This window comes from Macrotis lagotis, chromosome 2, assembly GCF_037893015.1.
Source record: "Macrotis lagotis isolate mMagLag1 chromosome 2, bilby.v1.9.chrom.fasta, whole genome shotgun sequence".
NCBI lineage: Eukaryota > Metazoa > Chordata > Mammalia > Peramelemorphia > Peramelidae > Macrotis > Macrotis lagotis.
Genome location: NC_133659.1, coordinates 164,591,438 through 164,608,599, shown reverse-complemented (window position 1 = coordinate 164,608,599; position 17,162 = coordinate 164,591,438). Strand labels below are relative to the sequence as shown.

The window sequence follows — 17,162 nt, the reverse complement described above, 5'->3', positions numbered from 1 at the left end:
ATGCATGCTTGGGGGGCCTGGGGCTTCCTCCTCCTGTGCCCCAAGGGAGGGGAGAGTGAGTCACCGAACCACAGCTCAGCATCAATTTTCCCCTTACTTTCCTCAACCCACCCCTTTGCTTCAGGTCTCTCCAGTCAGAGGCAATGGGTAAGTTAGCTTCATCCTTTTTTAATGTCCAGTACCCAAGTGCAGCTGCCCCCAGGCCCACTTCACTATTGGCGCTGCCAGAGGTAAGTCTGAATAGAATACGCAGGTGCCAAGGTCTGCATGAAGCCCACAGCAGGATCAGCAATGGTAAGAGGTTCGTCCTTGGAAGAACTGGGAAAGAGAGGAGGAAGTCAAAGAATGCTCCCCCTGGCGGGCATTGCCCCCTTGGCAGTCCTTCCCCATCTACTCACCTATTGAGCACCACTAACACAGCAGCACCATCGGGGCGCAGTAGAACCACTGTCTCCAGGTCAGTCTTCTGATTGGCATCCAATCCTATCCTCTGAGAACCCTCGGGAATGAACTTGCTAGATACAAGATAAATGGCATCAGAGCTCTAAGCCCCATCCATCTGGGCTGAGCTCCTGCCTGCTCTCCTAACTTCCTTCTCTGTGTCCAAGGAAACAGCACAGAGGATGGACTATTGGACTTAGGAGCCAAGAAGACCTGGTTTCAAAAGTTGCTACTTGCTGTGTGACCACAAGCAAGTCACCCAACTTCTCTGGGCCTATAAAATGAGGAGAGAGTAGATCAAGTGCCTTCTAACTGCATGAACCCTTCCCTCTGACTCTCCATTAACATGAATAGTGATTGGCCCTGCATTCCAGATATTCTGAGAGCTATTCCAGGGCCTTTTCCCTGCATAGGGACCAGACACATGGCTTTCCTACTCTTGATTGGATCCTGCTTCAACTCCAGTTCCTTCCCCTCTCCTTCCCTTCTTTCTCTCATCTGCACACACCTTGCTGGCTCACCTGAAGTGTCCAAGATGGTAGAACATAGGCTGCTTGTAAAACTTGTCCTTGCCTATATCCACAATGATGGGACTATCAACAAAGTTGCGCACCCAGTTGGGCCCCCCTTCTGGATTCAGGGCGAGGTTCCAGTCTGTCCATCCTACCACATGGTAGTTAAGATTCTATGCAGGAGGGGTATAGGGACAAGTAAATATAAATATAGACTCTACCATGAGGCATCTGAGAAGGCAATAGAAATCACATGGGGGAAGCAAAAAGACAGCTGGTTTAGGGAGCAGGAAACAAGGACATCTGGGAAGAAGCCAGGAGGTCATGGCGAGTAGAGATGGATATAACCAAAGGGGCAGGGAACAGAAGTCTGGTAAGATGGGGAACCTTAGGTGTCCTGTCCCAGGAATTACCATGGAAAATACAGTTGCACAGGAGGAGAGAGAAAAGTTGGGGTGACAGGGTACCTGACTAACCAAGGTTTGAGGTCAGAACTGGAGAAGAGAGAAATGGGTCCCTAGATTAGCTAGACTTACAGTGATAATGCTGTGGCTGTACTGTATTCCCCGGTTCCAGGAACCTAGCCGCACACTCTGTTCCCAAAACTTGGAACCCACACAGGCCTCTGAAGCAAAGAGCATCATATCAGGGAACAAACGGTGTGTTTCCCCCAGTGTGGCATTAATTGGGGCCAGGAAGTCCAGATACCAGTGCACAGCTATCCCAGAGACATACTGGGCTGCCTTAGGGTCCTTCAGCACCTAGGAAAAGAAGAGGGCTTAAAGGAGTGGGACCTTGTAAGCATAGAATATAATTAGGAAGAAAAGAGGGAAAACATGAATATATATAGAATTGCGGGTCAAGGGAGAGTCAGAATGATAGAATTCTAGGAACGTCTAGCAAGATTAAGAGGAACATCCAGGGAAAAATGATGTAAGTTTCTGGAACCCTAGATATCTAGGGACCAGAGAAGGGTACTCCCCTCCCAAAAAAAAGGAATTGAGGTATTGAGACTTGGACTAAAATGAACTCAGGATTTGGGTGGCTAAGGCCTTACCACCTCTGCCCAGTGGGGCAGCAAAAGGCGTTGGTCATCCAGTATTAGCAGTTTGGTGTCACTGTGAGCACTTTGAGCAAGGGCAGGGCCTAGGTCAAGGGCAACAAAATCCCGCTGAAGTTCTGGAGTGAAGCCCAGGCATTGGAAAGGATACCCATGGATCATTCCTGCTGATGGTTCATTCTCTGCTGTCAGTGCCCAAAATTTCAAATTATGTTCTGCGTAAGCATCCAGGAACCTAAAGACAGATGTAGAACAAGGGGAAAGGTGATCCCAACACTGGGATTTGATAGAAAGTTCACAATGCATTGGAAAACCTCAAAAGGTTAAGTCTAGGAGATCTAGAAACTGGTAAGATAGGGTAAGGCTATCCATGGGCTAACCTCTCCAATCCCCACCCCTGCCCAATCTCCCCTTCTTACTTGATAAAGTAGTTGGCCCAGGTCTGATGGTACTTGTCACCTGGTTTTCCCTTGAGTGACCCTTTCCCCTTCACTTCCCCATTGGTCTTAAGCCAGGTAGGTGATGTCCAGGGGCTGGCAAAGAGTGAGGTAGGGCGTTGGGCCAAGGCCAGAGCCCGGTGAATAAGGGGAATCTAAAGGGATAGGTGAGGAACAGAGGTGAAGAAACTGAGAGTGACTGGCTTAACCAGTGTATCAAGCCCAGTCTTTGGTTCCCACCCTCAATCCTTCATAACTACTTTAGGGGTGGCTGAGGGTGGGGACCTCAATTTCCAATAACTTCCTCAACCAGATGTTCCTTTACCCTCGAGGAAGTAAAGCCACTGTGTGTCAACCATGCCCACCTTGAGTTTTGTGTCCTCTTCAGAGAGGGTGAAATTGCTCAACTGGAAGTCTTCAGGGATGTCAGCATAGGTATAGACACGGATAGAGAAGTCACAGCTAGCCATGGGCACGCGGATGATATTATATTCAATCCCTGGGAAGGAGCAATGGATCATAGTCAGCTTGTGGGAAGAAGACCCCTGAAATGTGAACTGCAGCACATGAAAGTCTAGTTTGGGAAACTGATGTATTTGGATCAAGGGTGTAGAAGCCAGGCACAACTGGGAAAAAAGGTACATCTGAGGACCCTGGGAATTTATAAGATGAAGGAGGGAGAATTAAGACATTGAGAAGGAATGGAAGACTCCCCTGGGTCATATAAAGATAGGTGGTGTGTGTGTGTGTGTGTGTTTATTTTCCATAGAATTCCTTTCCCATATTCAAAGTATCTCACCTTCTGAAGAAAAATAAGACTTGAGGAGTAAATCCTGGGCAGGAGGTGATAGAGCTAGAATGTTAAGGGCAGCAGCATCAGTCATTGCTCCTCCAAAGCCTTTTATCTTCTGGAACTGCTGGTCTGGACGGAGGGATAGAAGTAATCCTGGAGAGTGAGAGAAAAGATCTCATTTTAGTCCTAAATACTAAGTAGCTCAGCTATGTCCCTGGGTCTGGAGGTCTTGCTTTTCTTGGTTCCATGAGAGGTTTGACATCTGACTAGAGGAAGAATGATTACCTGTGCCTGTCTGATTGCTCTGGATGGGCCCAGTGCTCAATTCTAACCTCCGGCCACTTCGGGTACTTTCATATCGGCTAAAGGTACCAGATGCAGGAAGTGTCACAGGATCAAGTGAATCACAGTATGTGGCATTGCAGACACAGACGATGGAGCTGTAGCCAAAGCTTTGGGGAACACAGGGTCGGGCACCTAGATAGACAGATGCACAAGGAGATGGGAACTAGACCAGGAAAACAAGGGCAAGGGGGCAGAGGAGGAGTGGTTTCCTCTTGCCTGCTGCCTCTTCTTCCACCCAAGTTTTCCTATAATTAAACATTTTCTGCACCTGCTGTGTACCCAAGGAAATTCTAAAGTTTGTTTCACTCACTTGATGTGCAGGAAATCATCTGAAGCAAAAGCAATCCCAAGATACTTGCAGCTTCATTGCGTACTTTAAACAAATCCTGGGGATGTTCCTGAGATCAGAATGAGATAATTTAGGACAGGACTGATTTTGGGGGTGGCAATAACAATATGCATCTTTTTATCTTCCTCTGATCTAAAAGATGTGACCATCCCCAGCCCCAAGTGGAGCTTTTCCTATAGATCCATCATCTCCACCACTGGCTTCTTCCCCCAGCTCCCTAGTAAACTATCTAGGATGAGGATGGAAAGGGGCTGAGGTCGGGAGGAGGATGGAGAGGGGCTGAGGGCGGGAGGAGGATGGAGAGGGGCTGAGGTCGGGAGGAGGATGGAGAGGCGCTGAGGGCGGGAGGAGGATGAGGAGGGGCTGAGGTCGGGAGGAGGATGGAGAGGGGCTGATGGAGAGGGGCTGGGGGCGGGGGGAGGATGGAGGGGGGCTGGGGGGCGGGGGGGAGGATGGAGGGGGGCTGGGGGCGGGGGGGGGGGAGGATGGAGGGGGGCTGGGGGCGGGGGGAGGATGGAGAGGGGCTGGGGGCGGGGGGAGGATGGAGAGGGGCTGGGGGCGGGGGGGAGGATGGAGGGGGGGCTGGGGGCGGGACGAGGCTCGGGGCCGGAGGGCAGGGCGCCCTTCCAGGGTCCCCTAGGCCGCTGGCTCCGTGCCTCTGTCCTCCCAGGCCCGGTCTCCGCCGTGCTCCCCGGCCCGCCCTCTCTCGGGCTTCCCCGGCCCGGCCCCGGAGCTGGGGGTCCCGGGCCGCGGCGCCCCGAGGCCGGCGGTGTGGGGGCCGGCAGGGCTCACCTCCCCGCAGCGCGTCGGGGCTCCCATGTCCGGTCCGGGCTGAGGAGGGCGGCGGGGCTCCCCCGGCTCCGGGGCCACAGTGCGCGAGCTCGGCCGGGAGCCCAGCCTTGGGCCGGGGCCGAGCCGCTGCGTCCCGGAGCCCATGGGGCGGGGCTCACGTGACGGCGAGTCTCCGTCACGTGACCGCCCCCGGCGCGCCCCTTCTCCGCGCTCGGGGGCCGGAAGGCCGCACCCCGCACCTAGATAAAGGAGGGGCGCGGGGGCGGGGCAGGCGCCGCGCGGGCCCCCACTGTGCCGCCCCGGCGCCCCCGCGCGCTTCCCTGGCACGGCGCGGCTGCCTGCTCCGGAGCTTGGACGCTTCGGGGCGTCGCTTCGGGGCGCAGGGGCCCGCGTCCCCCGAGTGCGCGCCTTCCGCCAAGCCCGAGCCGGCCCCCCGCGACGTGGAGCCGCCCCCCCAAGTGGGGAGCCGCCCCCCCCAAGTGGGGAGCCTCCCATGAGGGCCAGCTAGGGCCCGCCGCACGGGGCGAGGAAGGGGGCCTGGGCTCCACAAGCTCCGCAGCCCCGAGGCCAAGCGCGAGGCCGCTGCCGGCCGAGGGAGAGGGCCCGGCACGGGGCACGCCGGCTGCCCGGCTGCCGCTGCCGCCGACGTGAGGGAGGTGGGAGCCGGGGCAGAGCAGACCCTCCGGAGGGCGTAGAAGGGACTAGCCCAGGCGGCGTGAGCCCTCCCTAGTGGAAGGCCCAGGTGAGAGAAGGGCTAGATGACAGCACGGGGGAGGCAGGAGAGGAACGGAAACGGCGCTTTTCCCCGCTTCCCGAGGGGCTGATGCTCCGCCCATCACCGGGTATTCGGTTTTTAGATGTTCTCTTAAGGGGCGGCTAGGTGGCGCAGTGGATGGAGCACCGGCCCTGCAGTCTGGAGTACCTCGGTTCAAATCCGGTCTCAGACACTTAATAATTACCTAGCTGTGTGGCCTTGGGCAAGCCACCTAAACCCATTCGCCTTGCAAAAAACTAAAAAAAAAAACCTTAATATGTCCTATATTTGTGAAAATGCTGCCCCTCCGGAAGAATGTAAGTTTCTTGAGGACACAGAATATTTCACTTTGTGCACAAAATGCTTGTTGCTGCAGTTGGATGATTTGATCGGTGATACTACTATAGACACAAATGAAGTGAGTAGGAACATCAGGTTTAGGAGGAAAAGATCTGCTGTGACATACAAAAGAGACTGACTCTCCTAGTACAACCAGGAATAGCCAACTCAAAAACAAAACATACTTCTGAAGTAGGACCCCAATCCCCTTCATGAAAAAATTGAGGCCAAGGGGTTAAATTACCTACCAGGCTCACACAACTAATAAGCCTCTGAAGCAAAATTGTACAAACAATATGATGTATGTAGTAAGAAGAAAGCCCTCTAAATATGGCACCAGAAGGTCTGGTTGAGAACATCCATATAATCTTTGGCAAATTTCTTAATCTTTTTTTTTTTTTTTAGGTTTTTGCAAGGCAAATGGGGTTAAGTGGCTTGCTCAAGGCCACACAGTTAGGCAATTATTACGTTTCTGAGGTTGGATTTGAACCCAGGTACTCCTGACTCCAGGGCCAGTGCTCCATCCACTGTACCATACAGCTGCCCCGAAATTTATTAATCTTTTAAAGCATTTTTTTCATTACCTTTGAAATGAAGGGATGGATGTTATGAGGGCCCTTCCAAACCCTAAATCCTATCATCCTACCTGAAGCCTGAATTTCTTATTTTTGTTTGACTCAAGTTGAAAAGAAAATGGATCTCTTCCTAAATTCACACCACTGACTTCCTCACTCAATGCTAAGGGATTCAACACATATAATCATATAGTCATAATGCTAGGCTGGAAAAGTAGAGGCTACAGCTCTGTCACCCTGACTCTGGTGGTAGTAGTTGGTGAGGAGGAAGGGGCTTGTGATTCGGTGTCTTGTCAGGATGAAATCACTACCAGATGTGGGAAGGCCCTGGAGGACATCTAGTCTAACCCTCTAATGACCTTACAGATCATACAACTAGTTCAACTCCATCATTTTTACAAATGAAGTAACTTGAAAAGAAGTCATAGACTCAGGATTTTAGAGTGGGAAGGAAATTCAGAAGTCATCCAGTCTGACTTCATACCTTAAATATGAATTCCTTTCATAACATCTCCAGAAGGAAGAATATAAGCTTCCTAAAGGGAACATTACATTTTGCAACTTCCTACCTTTGGTCCTATTTCTCTCAAGTAAAATAGGTTTAATCCTCTGATCACAATCACATGCCATTGATAATCTTAGAAATGGAATATTAGAATAACTAATTGTTATTAATTTCATCATTTCAATAATTTTTCAGTTGTGTTTGACTCTTTATGACTCCATTTGGGTTTTTCTTGGCAAAATGGTTTGCCATTTCCTTCTTCAATTCATTTTACAGAAGAGGAAACTGGATCAAACATGTTTAACTTGCTTAGGGTCACACAGTGACACAGTGTCTGAGTTCATATTTGAACTCAGGAAGATGAATCTTTCTGACTTCAGACCTAGCACTCTATCCAATTCACCACCTAACTCAATATTTGTTGAGTACCCCTAGAAAACAGAGGATAGAGAAGGCTAGGTGGTACAGTGGATAGAACACTAGCCCTGGAGTCAGGAGTCCCTGGGTTTAAATCTGGTCTCGGACACTTAATAATGACCTAGCTGTGTGGCCTTAGGCAAGCCACTTAACCCCATTTGCCTTGCAAAAACCTAAAAAAAAAAAAGACAATCTCCCCTTAGGGGAGATTACAACCTAATTATCAAGAAGTTATGTCTTATCTCCCCATAATAAAACCACATGGAAAATTCAATAATTCAAGTCAGTATACCAGCTAATGTACTGTAACAGTGTTAAAGTTTCTATTTGTAAATCAAGTACTTTCCGATCACTAGGATTATTTGTCTAGAAACAAAAGCATTTCCTTAATGTTCTTTTTTTCAAGGCAATACCCAGCTAAGTTGCTAAATAAAGTTTTCCAGGTGACTATCATGTACAAATATGAAGTTATATAATGAGAAAACCTTGGCTGAAGACACCAGAGCTTCAAGTTCTATCCTTGGCTATGCAGACAGCTAACTGTGAACTTTAGCCTGGCAGGTTCCTTCTCTGACCTCAAGACTCCTTATCTGTAAAAGGAGGCGGTAAGGCTATATTAGGAGTTCTGATCTTTTTGTGTGTTATGGACTCCTGGGGCAGTCTTGTGAAAGCTATGTGGACCTCTTTTCAGGATCATGTTTATTATTTTTGGAGGCAATCAGGGTTAAGTGACTTGCCCTAGGGTCACACAACTAGTAAGTGTCTAAGGTCAAATTTGAACTCAGGTCTTCCTGACTTCAGGACCATTGCTCTATTCATTGTATCACCTGGCTGCCCCAGAATTATGTTTTTAAATGCATAAAATACATAGAATGACAAAGGAAACCAATTCTGTTGAAATACAGTAAACAAGGGGTAGCTAGGTGTCGAATGGATAGAGCACAGGCCCTGGAGTCAGGAGAACCTGAGTTCAAATTTGACCTCAGACATTTAATAATTACCTAGTTGTGTAATCTTGGGCAAGTCACTTAACCCCATTGCCTTGCAACACCCCCCCCCAAAAAAAATAGAGTTATCAGGTTCTGGGTTAGTAATTGGGTTGCTGGATGTGTTATGTAGAGCTTCAACTAGCAATTTTCTCCTCACCAGAAGTGGAAAAAAGTTGTAAAACTGATAACAGATAGAGTAGGCTGGCCATAGTTTCTTTAAAGGTTGGGGGAAGGGCCATAAGAGAGGCATAATGGAGATGGGGTTCTACCCAAGACCCAATTTTCTGACTCCTACATGGGGCCTCACTGGAATAGAAAAGTTACACCTTGACTTAAATGCACATCACCTGGACACATAGAACTGTTTAGACATACGCCCAAGGCCAGTCAATAAGAAAGCAGCAACAATAGGATGGAGACCTGGACCCTGGACCATAAATAACAAAAGGAACTTTCTTTAGATAAGCACTACTCTTCTTTGCTGTCCTTGGGTGAATTTATGTTGGAATCAAGCTAATTATAATATCATTATCATACATTAAGACCCCCCCCCCAGTGCACTTTTCTGTATGCATTCTGTGTAACCATATATTCAGTTCCACCAGGTTATGTAGCCCTCTCAAAGTAACAAACTCTTCCCTGCACCACAAAATTAACATATTCTGTTAGAAATACACCATTATTTCTTACCCTCTATAAGACCCTAGTTTCACCTAGCTTAACACCCTGCCTCCCTTAGGAAGGGAGAATGGACTAGGGAGCATGCCTCTTCCTCAAAAAAAAAATTTTTTTTTGCTTGGCTTGGAGACCATTTGTGAATTATAATGTTTTGGAGACAATTTGTGTCATAGTTTTTTAGAGATTATGTTGTCTATTTTCTTTCTTTCTTTTTTTTTTTGCAAGGCAACGGGGATTAAGTGGCTTGCCCAAGGCCACACAGCTAGGTAATTATTAAGTGTCTGAGACTGGATTTGAACCCAGGTACTCCTGACTCCAGGGCCAGTGCTTTATCCACTGCACCACCTAGTCGCCCCTCTGTGGTGTCCATTTTCGAATAAGATCACCATATCAGGGATGTAATGAACTGGATTTAAGTAAAAGGGTGCTGTACTCACTTTTTCCTCTAGAGTCATCTGAGTCCAGTGGCCAGATATGAATCAGGATGACTGGATGTGAGACAATGAGGGTTAAGTGACTTACCCAGGGTCACAGAAATAGTAAGAATCAAGTATCTGAGGCCATATTCCAACTCCTGTCCTCCTGTTTCCAAGGCTGGTGCTTTATCCACTGCACTGCCTACCTGCCTTTATTCTTTAGAGAAAACACTGCAAAGCACCCCCATATCTCATCTATGGCACTCTTGAAAATCTACATTGTATGTGAGTGGACACCACACTCAGTTGTCATCCTGGGGCAAAGCCCTGTTCACCTCATGCTAGTTAAAACTAGGATGCAGCTTCACTTAGGCACATCTTTTCTCTCAGCATTAGCATGTTCACTTGGCATATGTTGTTCAGTTATGTCTAACTATCCACAGTATACCAATACTATCCATGAAGTTTTCTTGACAAAGGCACTAGAGTGATTTGTTGTGTCCTTCTCCAGTAAGTTAAGAACAGGTTAAGTGACTTACCTAGGACCATACAGCAAGTATTTGAAGATGAATTTGAACTCAGATCTTCCTGACTCTAGTCCCAGTTCTCTGTGCATTGAGTCACCTAGCTATCTTACCTGACATAAATGCTGCTCAATAAATATGTGCTGACTGATATCCCTCAACATATATTTGATAAAGTCTGGTTTCTTTAGAATTAAACATCGAACTAGAGGTACCTTGGCTTTGTTGACATCTAGGTGGATATACGTCCTAGGTTGCATTCCAGCTCCCCAGATGTTCTCTCCTACACCCCCAAAAAGCTCTGCACCCAGGAATCTCATTCCAGCCTTGGACTTCACACATTGGAAGTACCCTTTGATTAGATAGCACTCAAGGGAACAGGTTCCCACATGTAGTCCTAGGCTGAAAAGACTTTGAGTATTGACCCAACACCAGACTATGGACGACTATGTCCTTAAAGAACCAGCCTAGGTTACTATGAGGGAGAAGCTTGAGGCCCCAAATGATTCCATTTAATGCAACAAACATTTATTAAGCATCTGCTCTATGCAAGTCACTGTTCTTGGGAAGAAGAGAGCAAACAAAAAGGAAATAGTAATCACTTCAACAATGTGACTTTCCCCACTGAAGTTTCAAAATATCGTGGTTGACATAAGAAATTAAATGGGAGGGATGGTTAGGTGGTGCAGTGGATAGAGCACCGGCCCTGGGGGCAGGAGTACCTGAGTTCAAATCCTGCCTCAGACACTTAATAATTGCCTAATCGTGACCTTGGGCAAGCCACTTAATAACCCCATTGCCTTATTAAAAAAAACGTTAAATGGGAATTTTTTTGATAGTTTTGCAGATGCCACAGATGCTACAGGAAAAGTTTACAATATCAGAAATGCATCAGCAGATATATGTGTAGTATTTTATAATATCAATATATTTTATCTCAATATTATAATAATTCAGACTTTTCTGCCATGAAGAGATTTTACAAGGGTTTTCCAAATGGGGGGGGCAGAATTAGGGGATAACTGTAGTCATTGCTTTCAAGGAACTCTACCTCTCCCCTTTATTTCTGATTATTAAATTTTAGATAATCTAGATTATCTAGTCCAGCTCCCTCAGATTACAGTTGAGTAAAATGAGCCAGAGAGAGGCAAAGTAATTTGACCAGTCACAAAGCTTGTTATTGATAACTGTTGCTAAATCTGCCTAGTTCTACTACAATATCTACTTTATACTTTTCAACTGCTCAGTGCCTGATACATAATAGTTACTTAATAAATGTTCCTTGGTGTTTGGTTTCTTTTGAAGAAGAGACTTTCCAAACTTCCCAAAAGCCCTCAGGGCTGGCCCTACTTCAATTAGGCAATAGCTTCCATTTCCAAATAGGTTCCTGGAGTTGTAGCTCCAACCCCTATGATTCAAATCTCTTCCAGGGACTGAATAGGAAAGAACAATGTTCTTGGAATCTAGAGACCTAGGAACTTGTTCCACCCTGCTAATTTTCTTCAGGACTCATCTATCTGAATTTAGACCAGTTTACTGGATCTTAGTGGGCCTCATTATTCTCCAAGCTGTTTGACAGGATAACTTCTAAACATCCCTTTTCAAATCTGATTATCTATGTGATTGTGCCCTTGTGGAGCCTTCCTTCACTGACCTCTTTGGAATGGTGGAGGAGTAGGACAAGTATAAGTCTTGTTGGGTAGTCTATATTTGAAATTCCACTGCCCTGGACCTAATCCAATTGTTGGATTTTGGAAGGGTGGGATCTTTTTTATATAAGCAGCTTCCTACCAGAAAAGGCATAGAATGACATCAATTTCTGGACATTGAATAATTGGCTAGTCTGAGAATGAAGGTAAGTGTGCCATTTAGCACTCAGATTTCCCTCCAGAACCTGTCCATGCCTTATCCTGGTGCTTTGATTGTAGTAGATGAGAGGATGTCAAAACTGAAAGAAAATGCCTCTATAGAATTCAGGATATTAGCTTGGACCTGTTCCTCCTCCTCCCTTCTGTTTGTAAGACCTATGTATGCAGGAGGGAGCTTCTTGGAGATCAGGATTGTGTCCTAATTTTTGTGATGTGCCTATCAAACCATATCTTTAATTCTTTTCAGTTGGGTTATTTTACCACTTTTTCTCATATTTGGGGACAAGATCCCCTTCTAGCATTGTTACCTCTCTGCGTAGTTTTTTGGTTCACTTGCTCAAAAAAGCTGGAGTGATGGCTTGATGGCAACTTGTCTAGATGTTTGTAGCCTAAAGCAGCTGTTTTAGCTGAATATGAGTTCCATCTTTTATTTATAAATAATGTAAATTACATGTAAAATTTAAAAAAAATTTTTAAATATTCATTTTTAAACATTTTGAGTTCCAAATTCTTTTCTTCCCTCTGTCTATCCCATACTCCTTTAGAGGCAAGCAATATGAAATCAATTATATGCAAAGAATATATCCATATTACCTTTGTTTTAAAAGAACACACACACACACACACACACACACACACACACACACACAAAACAAGAAAAAAAGTTTTTTAAAAGTATGCTTCCAGCTGGACTCAGAGTTCATTAGTTCCCTCTCTGGAGGTGGAGAACATTTTTCATCATCCCTTATTCATTCTTGTCCTTAAAGATGATGCTTCTGAAGACAGAGAACAGTCTATGGGTGCCATCATTGTGTAATGCGAAGAGGGCATTTGTCTTGGAGTCAGTAATAATGACTTCATCTTTAAAATGTGATAATTATCAGCTTTGTAGTCCTGTGCATCACATCACTTCTCTGTCTCCAAGTTTCCTCATCTGCTGAAGCATATTCTCTTTTATTTCTTTTTTATTACCTTTTTTTAGAAGATATTTAATTTAATATGGTCCTTTGTTTTGCATGACCAAACATATTTGTAATAGGTTCCCTTTTTCTTGCCTTCTCAATGGGTGGAGGAGGAAGAAAATTTGGAACTGATGAATAGAATTTTAGAATAATCTGTATCATCTACCCTCAGAGAACATCTTTGTAAACTTTAAAGTTGTATTTGAAAGTGGTTTCTACTGGAAAGAGCACTAGGCTGGTATCAGGAGACTTCCATTCATTACTCATTGTCATGTTAAACATTTCATCACTTGGGACAAGTCATAGAATCATATATTTAGAGTGGGAAGGGACCCTACAGGTCATCTGGTTCAGTCTTTTCATCTTACAAAGGAGGAAACCAAGGTCTATAGTGGTGAAGTGATGTGCATAAGTCACAAGAGAGTAATACTCTGCTCTTATTAGACTTCATGGGGAGTGTTGTGTATTTAAAGGAAGACAGCCAGGATGGGGAAGTGCCTGGAGCACATGACATACAAGGATTAGTTGAAAGAATTGAACCTGTAGAAATATAAGAATTGTGTTTGAGTATTTAAAGGATTGTCACAGGGAAGAGAAAGAGAGAGAGATTTGATTTGTTCTATTTGATTCCAGAGTACTGGGTGATTTTTGCAAAGAAACTAGCTTATATTTTAGACTTGATGTTAGGAAAACAATAATCTAGAGTTTTCCAAAAATGGAATTAAGTGCTTTCTTTGATTTTTTTTTGAGATGTGTGTGTGTGTGTGTGTGTGTGTGTGTGTGTGTGTGTTTTGAGACAATCAGAATTAAGGGTCTTGCTCAAGATCACACAGCTACTAAATGTCTGAAGCTAGATTTGAACTTGGTTAAGGCTCTATCCACTATAACATCTAGCTGCCCCTACTAGATTTCCTTGAGAGGTGGTGGGTTCCTCTTTTAAAACCTCTACCAAGAGAAAATATGTTCTAGTAGGGAGTTGGAGAAGACGACCCCTGAGATCTCTTTCAACTCTCAAATTCTGTGATTCTGTGATATAGTCACAAAAAAGGACATCTGAAGTCATCTAATCAAATTCAGAGATGAACAAGAATCTCATATACAATGTCTTCAGTATATGGTCATTTAGCTTTTACTTGGAGACTTCTAGTGAGGTGCTAGTTCTAGCCTAGAAAATTTCTCTTAATTCAGCCTAAAATTGCATTCAAATTGATGTTTGCCACATCACATGATTTCCTCATTTTGAATTCACATGTCACTAAAATTTCCAGATCTACAAACTGATATCAAGTCATATAACTCCTCTAGTTTGCATCTCTGAAATTGATTTTTAAAATCCAGCTTTAGAACTTATATTTATCCTATTAAGTGATATCTTGTAAAGACTCAAAATCAAATTCTAAAAATCTCTTTTTAAATCTGTTTGGATTCAGTCTTCCAACATATTAATCCTCCATCTTTGTTTGGTTTCATTTGCAGGTTTGATAGACCATTTATGCCTTTATCCAAGACATTGAGGTCTTCTGATCTCGCCCTCTCAATTTACAGAAGAGGGAAAATTCAAAGTGAAAAAGGGTGGCAGAACTCCCTCTCAGAGCATTTTCTCTGTCTTCTATCTGTCTATAATAATAAAGATCTAGAACTTATATAATACAAATGTTTCATCATTTGATCCTCACACAAACCCTGTGAAATTTTTATTGTTGTTCAGTCATTTTCATTTGTATCTGAAAATTTGTAAACCTGTATGCATTTTTTGGCAAAGATACTGGAGGGTTTTGCCATTTCCATTTCCAACTCATTTTACAGATGAGGAACTGAGGCAAAACAAGATTAAGAATGCACTAGTCAGTGTCTCAAGCAGAATTTGAATTCAGGTCTAATGATCTATTCACTGTGCTAACTAGTTGGCTTTTTATATCCTTTTGCCTTTTTATATGTATTGTGTGATTTTGGGAACATCATTAAATTTCAGATATGGTCCTTGTGCCCTGAAGAAGCTTATAGTCAAGTAAGGGAGCTGGGATATATAATTGAAAAGAAAAATAGAACAAGGAAGCTGTAAAATGCTATTTAAATGTGTCACTATGAGTGTACAGAAAGCTTGTTAATTGATGCCTCCCTGATATATCACTTCACTCTAATCATTCAAACTTAGTTATATCCCTAATTACTTTGTACTTGTTCATAAGCAACCTTGCTCTCTCTAGGTGTTGGCTTCGTGATGACATGTATACACCCATCTTGACTGAAAAAACAGGAACAGAATAGTGGATAAGTTAAACAACTTAACTCAATATTTGTTGATGTTAATCAGTCATTTTAGTAATGTCTGACTCTTCATGACCCCATTTGAAATTTTCCTGGCAGAGATACTGGAGTGATTTGCCATTTCCTTCTCCAGCTCATTTTACAAATGAGAAAATTAAGGCAAACATAATTAAGTCTTGCCCAACATATCACACAGGTAGCAAGTGTCTGACTCTGGAATTGAACTCAGCTCTTCCTGGACTCCAAGTCCAGCACTCTCCTTACCATGCTAACTAGATGCCCTAGCTCAAATTATTAACTTTTCTAGTTTCTTTTTTTATTTTGCAAGGCATTGATTTTAGTGACTTGCCCAAGATCACGCAGCTAGGTAATTATTAAGGGTCTGAGACAGATTTGAACTCAGATCCTCCTGACTCCAGGACTAGTGCTCTATCCATTGCCGCCCCTCTATAGTTTCTAAGATTAGCCCCATCTCATTCATATTTGTATGTGATTCCCTTTCATTTGCTTCCCAGTCATCTTTACACCTTAGCCCCTTTATCCTGATTAGCATTTTCTTCCTCCCATCCTGGAACTCTCTCTCTCTTAAATCCCTGGTTTTGATAAGTGAGCCGTCACCTTATCTTGCTTCCTATATTCCCTCACCCTCACTTTCTCTGTGGCCTCATTCCATTAGAATGTATGTACCTTCAGGGCATTGATTGTCAGGCTACCTAGGTCAAAGTACCTGGCACAGATAAAAGCCGTTTCTGTAGAGCATGTGCCAAGAAACTTCCTCTCCCAGTGCAGATACTCATGGGTTCTTCAATTTATAGTCTTAGAGAGTTCCCCTGGGGCCATTAAGCAGGTAAAGTAACTTGTCCACAGTCACATATCAGTGTTGACTCAAACCCAAGTCTTGCTCACCCTGAGGGCAGCTCTATCTATTGGACCAGATTGCCTTTCATAGCAGAAACAGTTCATGCCAGTCTCCCATCTTTCTGACCACAAGGCCAGTCTTCTAGCCAATCTCCTTGCTTTCTCTCCTTCTGGACGGGTCTGCTATGTAGGTAATAAATGTTTCATAAATAAAAGACCCATTTCTTCCGAGAGGCAGCAGGGGTAAATAACTGAAGTGGTTGTTTCCAGCCCCTGGTTCTAGTAGACCATAGGAACTCTGGCAAGTCACTTAGTAATAACTAACATTTATAAACCCCGGGGCATTTGGTTTTCTCATCTGAAAAATGTGGGGGTGGGATAGATGAAATGTTCCAAAATTCTACTTCCTTCAAAATCTGAAGGCACCTTGTGGTGTTGGGTGCTGATCAAATGCTGACAGAAAGGATCAATGTGAGCGACCACACCCAGCTCGCTGCACCAGCTGCAGCATCTAAAGAGGCTCCGCTGTTTCTTTGCACCTGTGCTAAGAAAGGGAAAGAAAGAAAGAAAGAAAGAAAGAAAGAAAGAAAGAAAGAAAGAAAGAAAGAAAGAAAGAAAGAAAGAAAGAAAGAAAGAAAGAAAGAAAGAAAGAAAGAAAGAAAGAAAGAAAGAAAAGGAAAGAGAGAAGGGGAAAAACAAAACAAAATTGTGTTCCTCTGGTCTGGGGTGGCTTCAGCAACAGTTGAATAGAGAGGAGGACGTGGCCAGCCGCAGAGAGCGTATGTCCAACTCTGCATCTCTGAAAGCGGTCGTTAATCAGAAAATCCCCACTTCCTGAGAATTGGTTGCAGAACAAGGTGATCAAGGTAAGAGCAAAGGGATCCCGTGGCAGCACAAAAGAAATCTACTCCATCCTGGAACGTTTTAGACTTTTATCAACTAGGAGTTTGTGCAAATCGTTTACATTCTGGGGTAAGACGCAGAGCAGGCAGGTGAATTGGCCAAGGTGAGCTGGCACGGAAACTTGGTTCCCTGTCTGCCAATTGCTCTTTTGCTTCCCAAACCGAGAAATAAAATTCGGGGTGCTCGAAGGCGGAGGAAAATTTTATGAATCAAACCTTTCATGGACACGAGAGCCCAGACACTATAACAAAGCAGCAGCCCCACCAGGAGGGAGATTGAAGAAAAACTCCTTTATAAGGCAAGAGAGTGGGAAGGCAGGACAAGCCGGGAGAAGGGTCCGCCCCGGCCTCTGACGGACTATCTGCCCACGAAACAAA

General features: G+C 44.6%; 1 protein-coding gene across 1 annotated transcript; it reads right to left on the bottom strand.

The window, feature by feature from the left end:
* Positions 1-148: 148 nt before the first annotated feature.
* On the bottom strand, positions 149-5,240 carry GBA1 (glucosylceramidase beta 1). Its single transcript, XM_074223318.1, has 11 exons — positions 4,730-5,240; positions 3,899-3,986; positions 3,529-3,720; positions 3,250-3,396; positions 2,816-2,949; positions 2,433-2,605; positions 2,011-2,248; positions 1,490-1,714; positions 963-1,126; positions 399-515; positions 149-318 (listed from the first exon to the last, which is right to left on the bottom strand). The coding sequence occupies exons 1-11, from the start codon at positions 5,222-5,224 to the stop codon at positions 213-215; spliced, it is 2,079 nt and encodes a 692-aa protein (XP_074079419.1). The 5' UTR covers positions 5,225-5,240; the 3' UTR covers positions 149-212.
* Positions 5,241-17,162: the final 11,922 nt, after the last annotated feature.

Excerpts from the sequence above, each read along its gene's own strand:
- GBA1 (XM_074223318.1), bottom strand. The coding sequence starts at position 5,224 with ATGGGAGGCTCCCCACTTGGGGGGGGCGGCTCCCCACTTGGGGGGGCG. Across the intron at positions 3,397-3,528 it reads GAGCAATCAGACAGGCACAG|GATTACTTCTATCCCTCCGT; the intron begins GTAATCATTCTT and ends CTCACTCTCCAG. Across the intron at positions 319-398 it reads GTGTTAGTGGTGCTCAATAG|TTCTTCCAAGGACGAACCTC; the intron begins GTGAGTAGATGG and ends TCTCTTTCCCAG.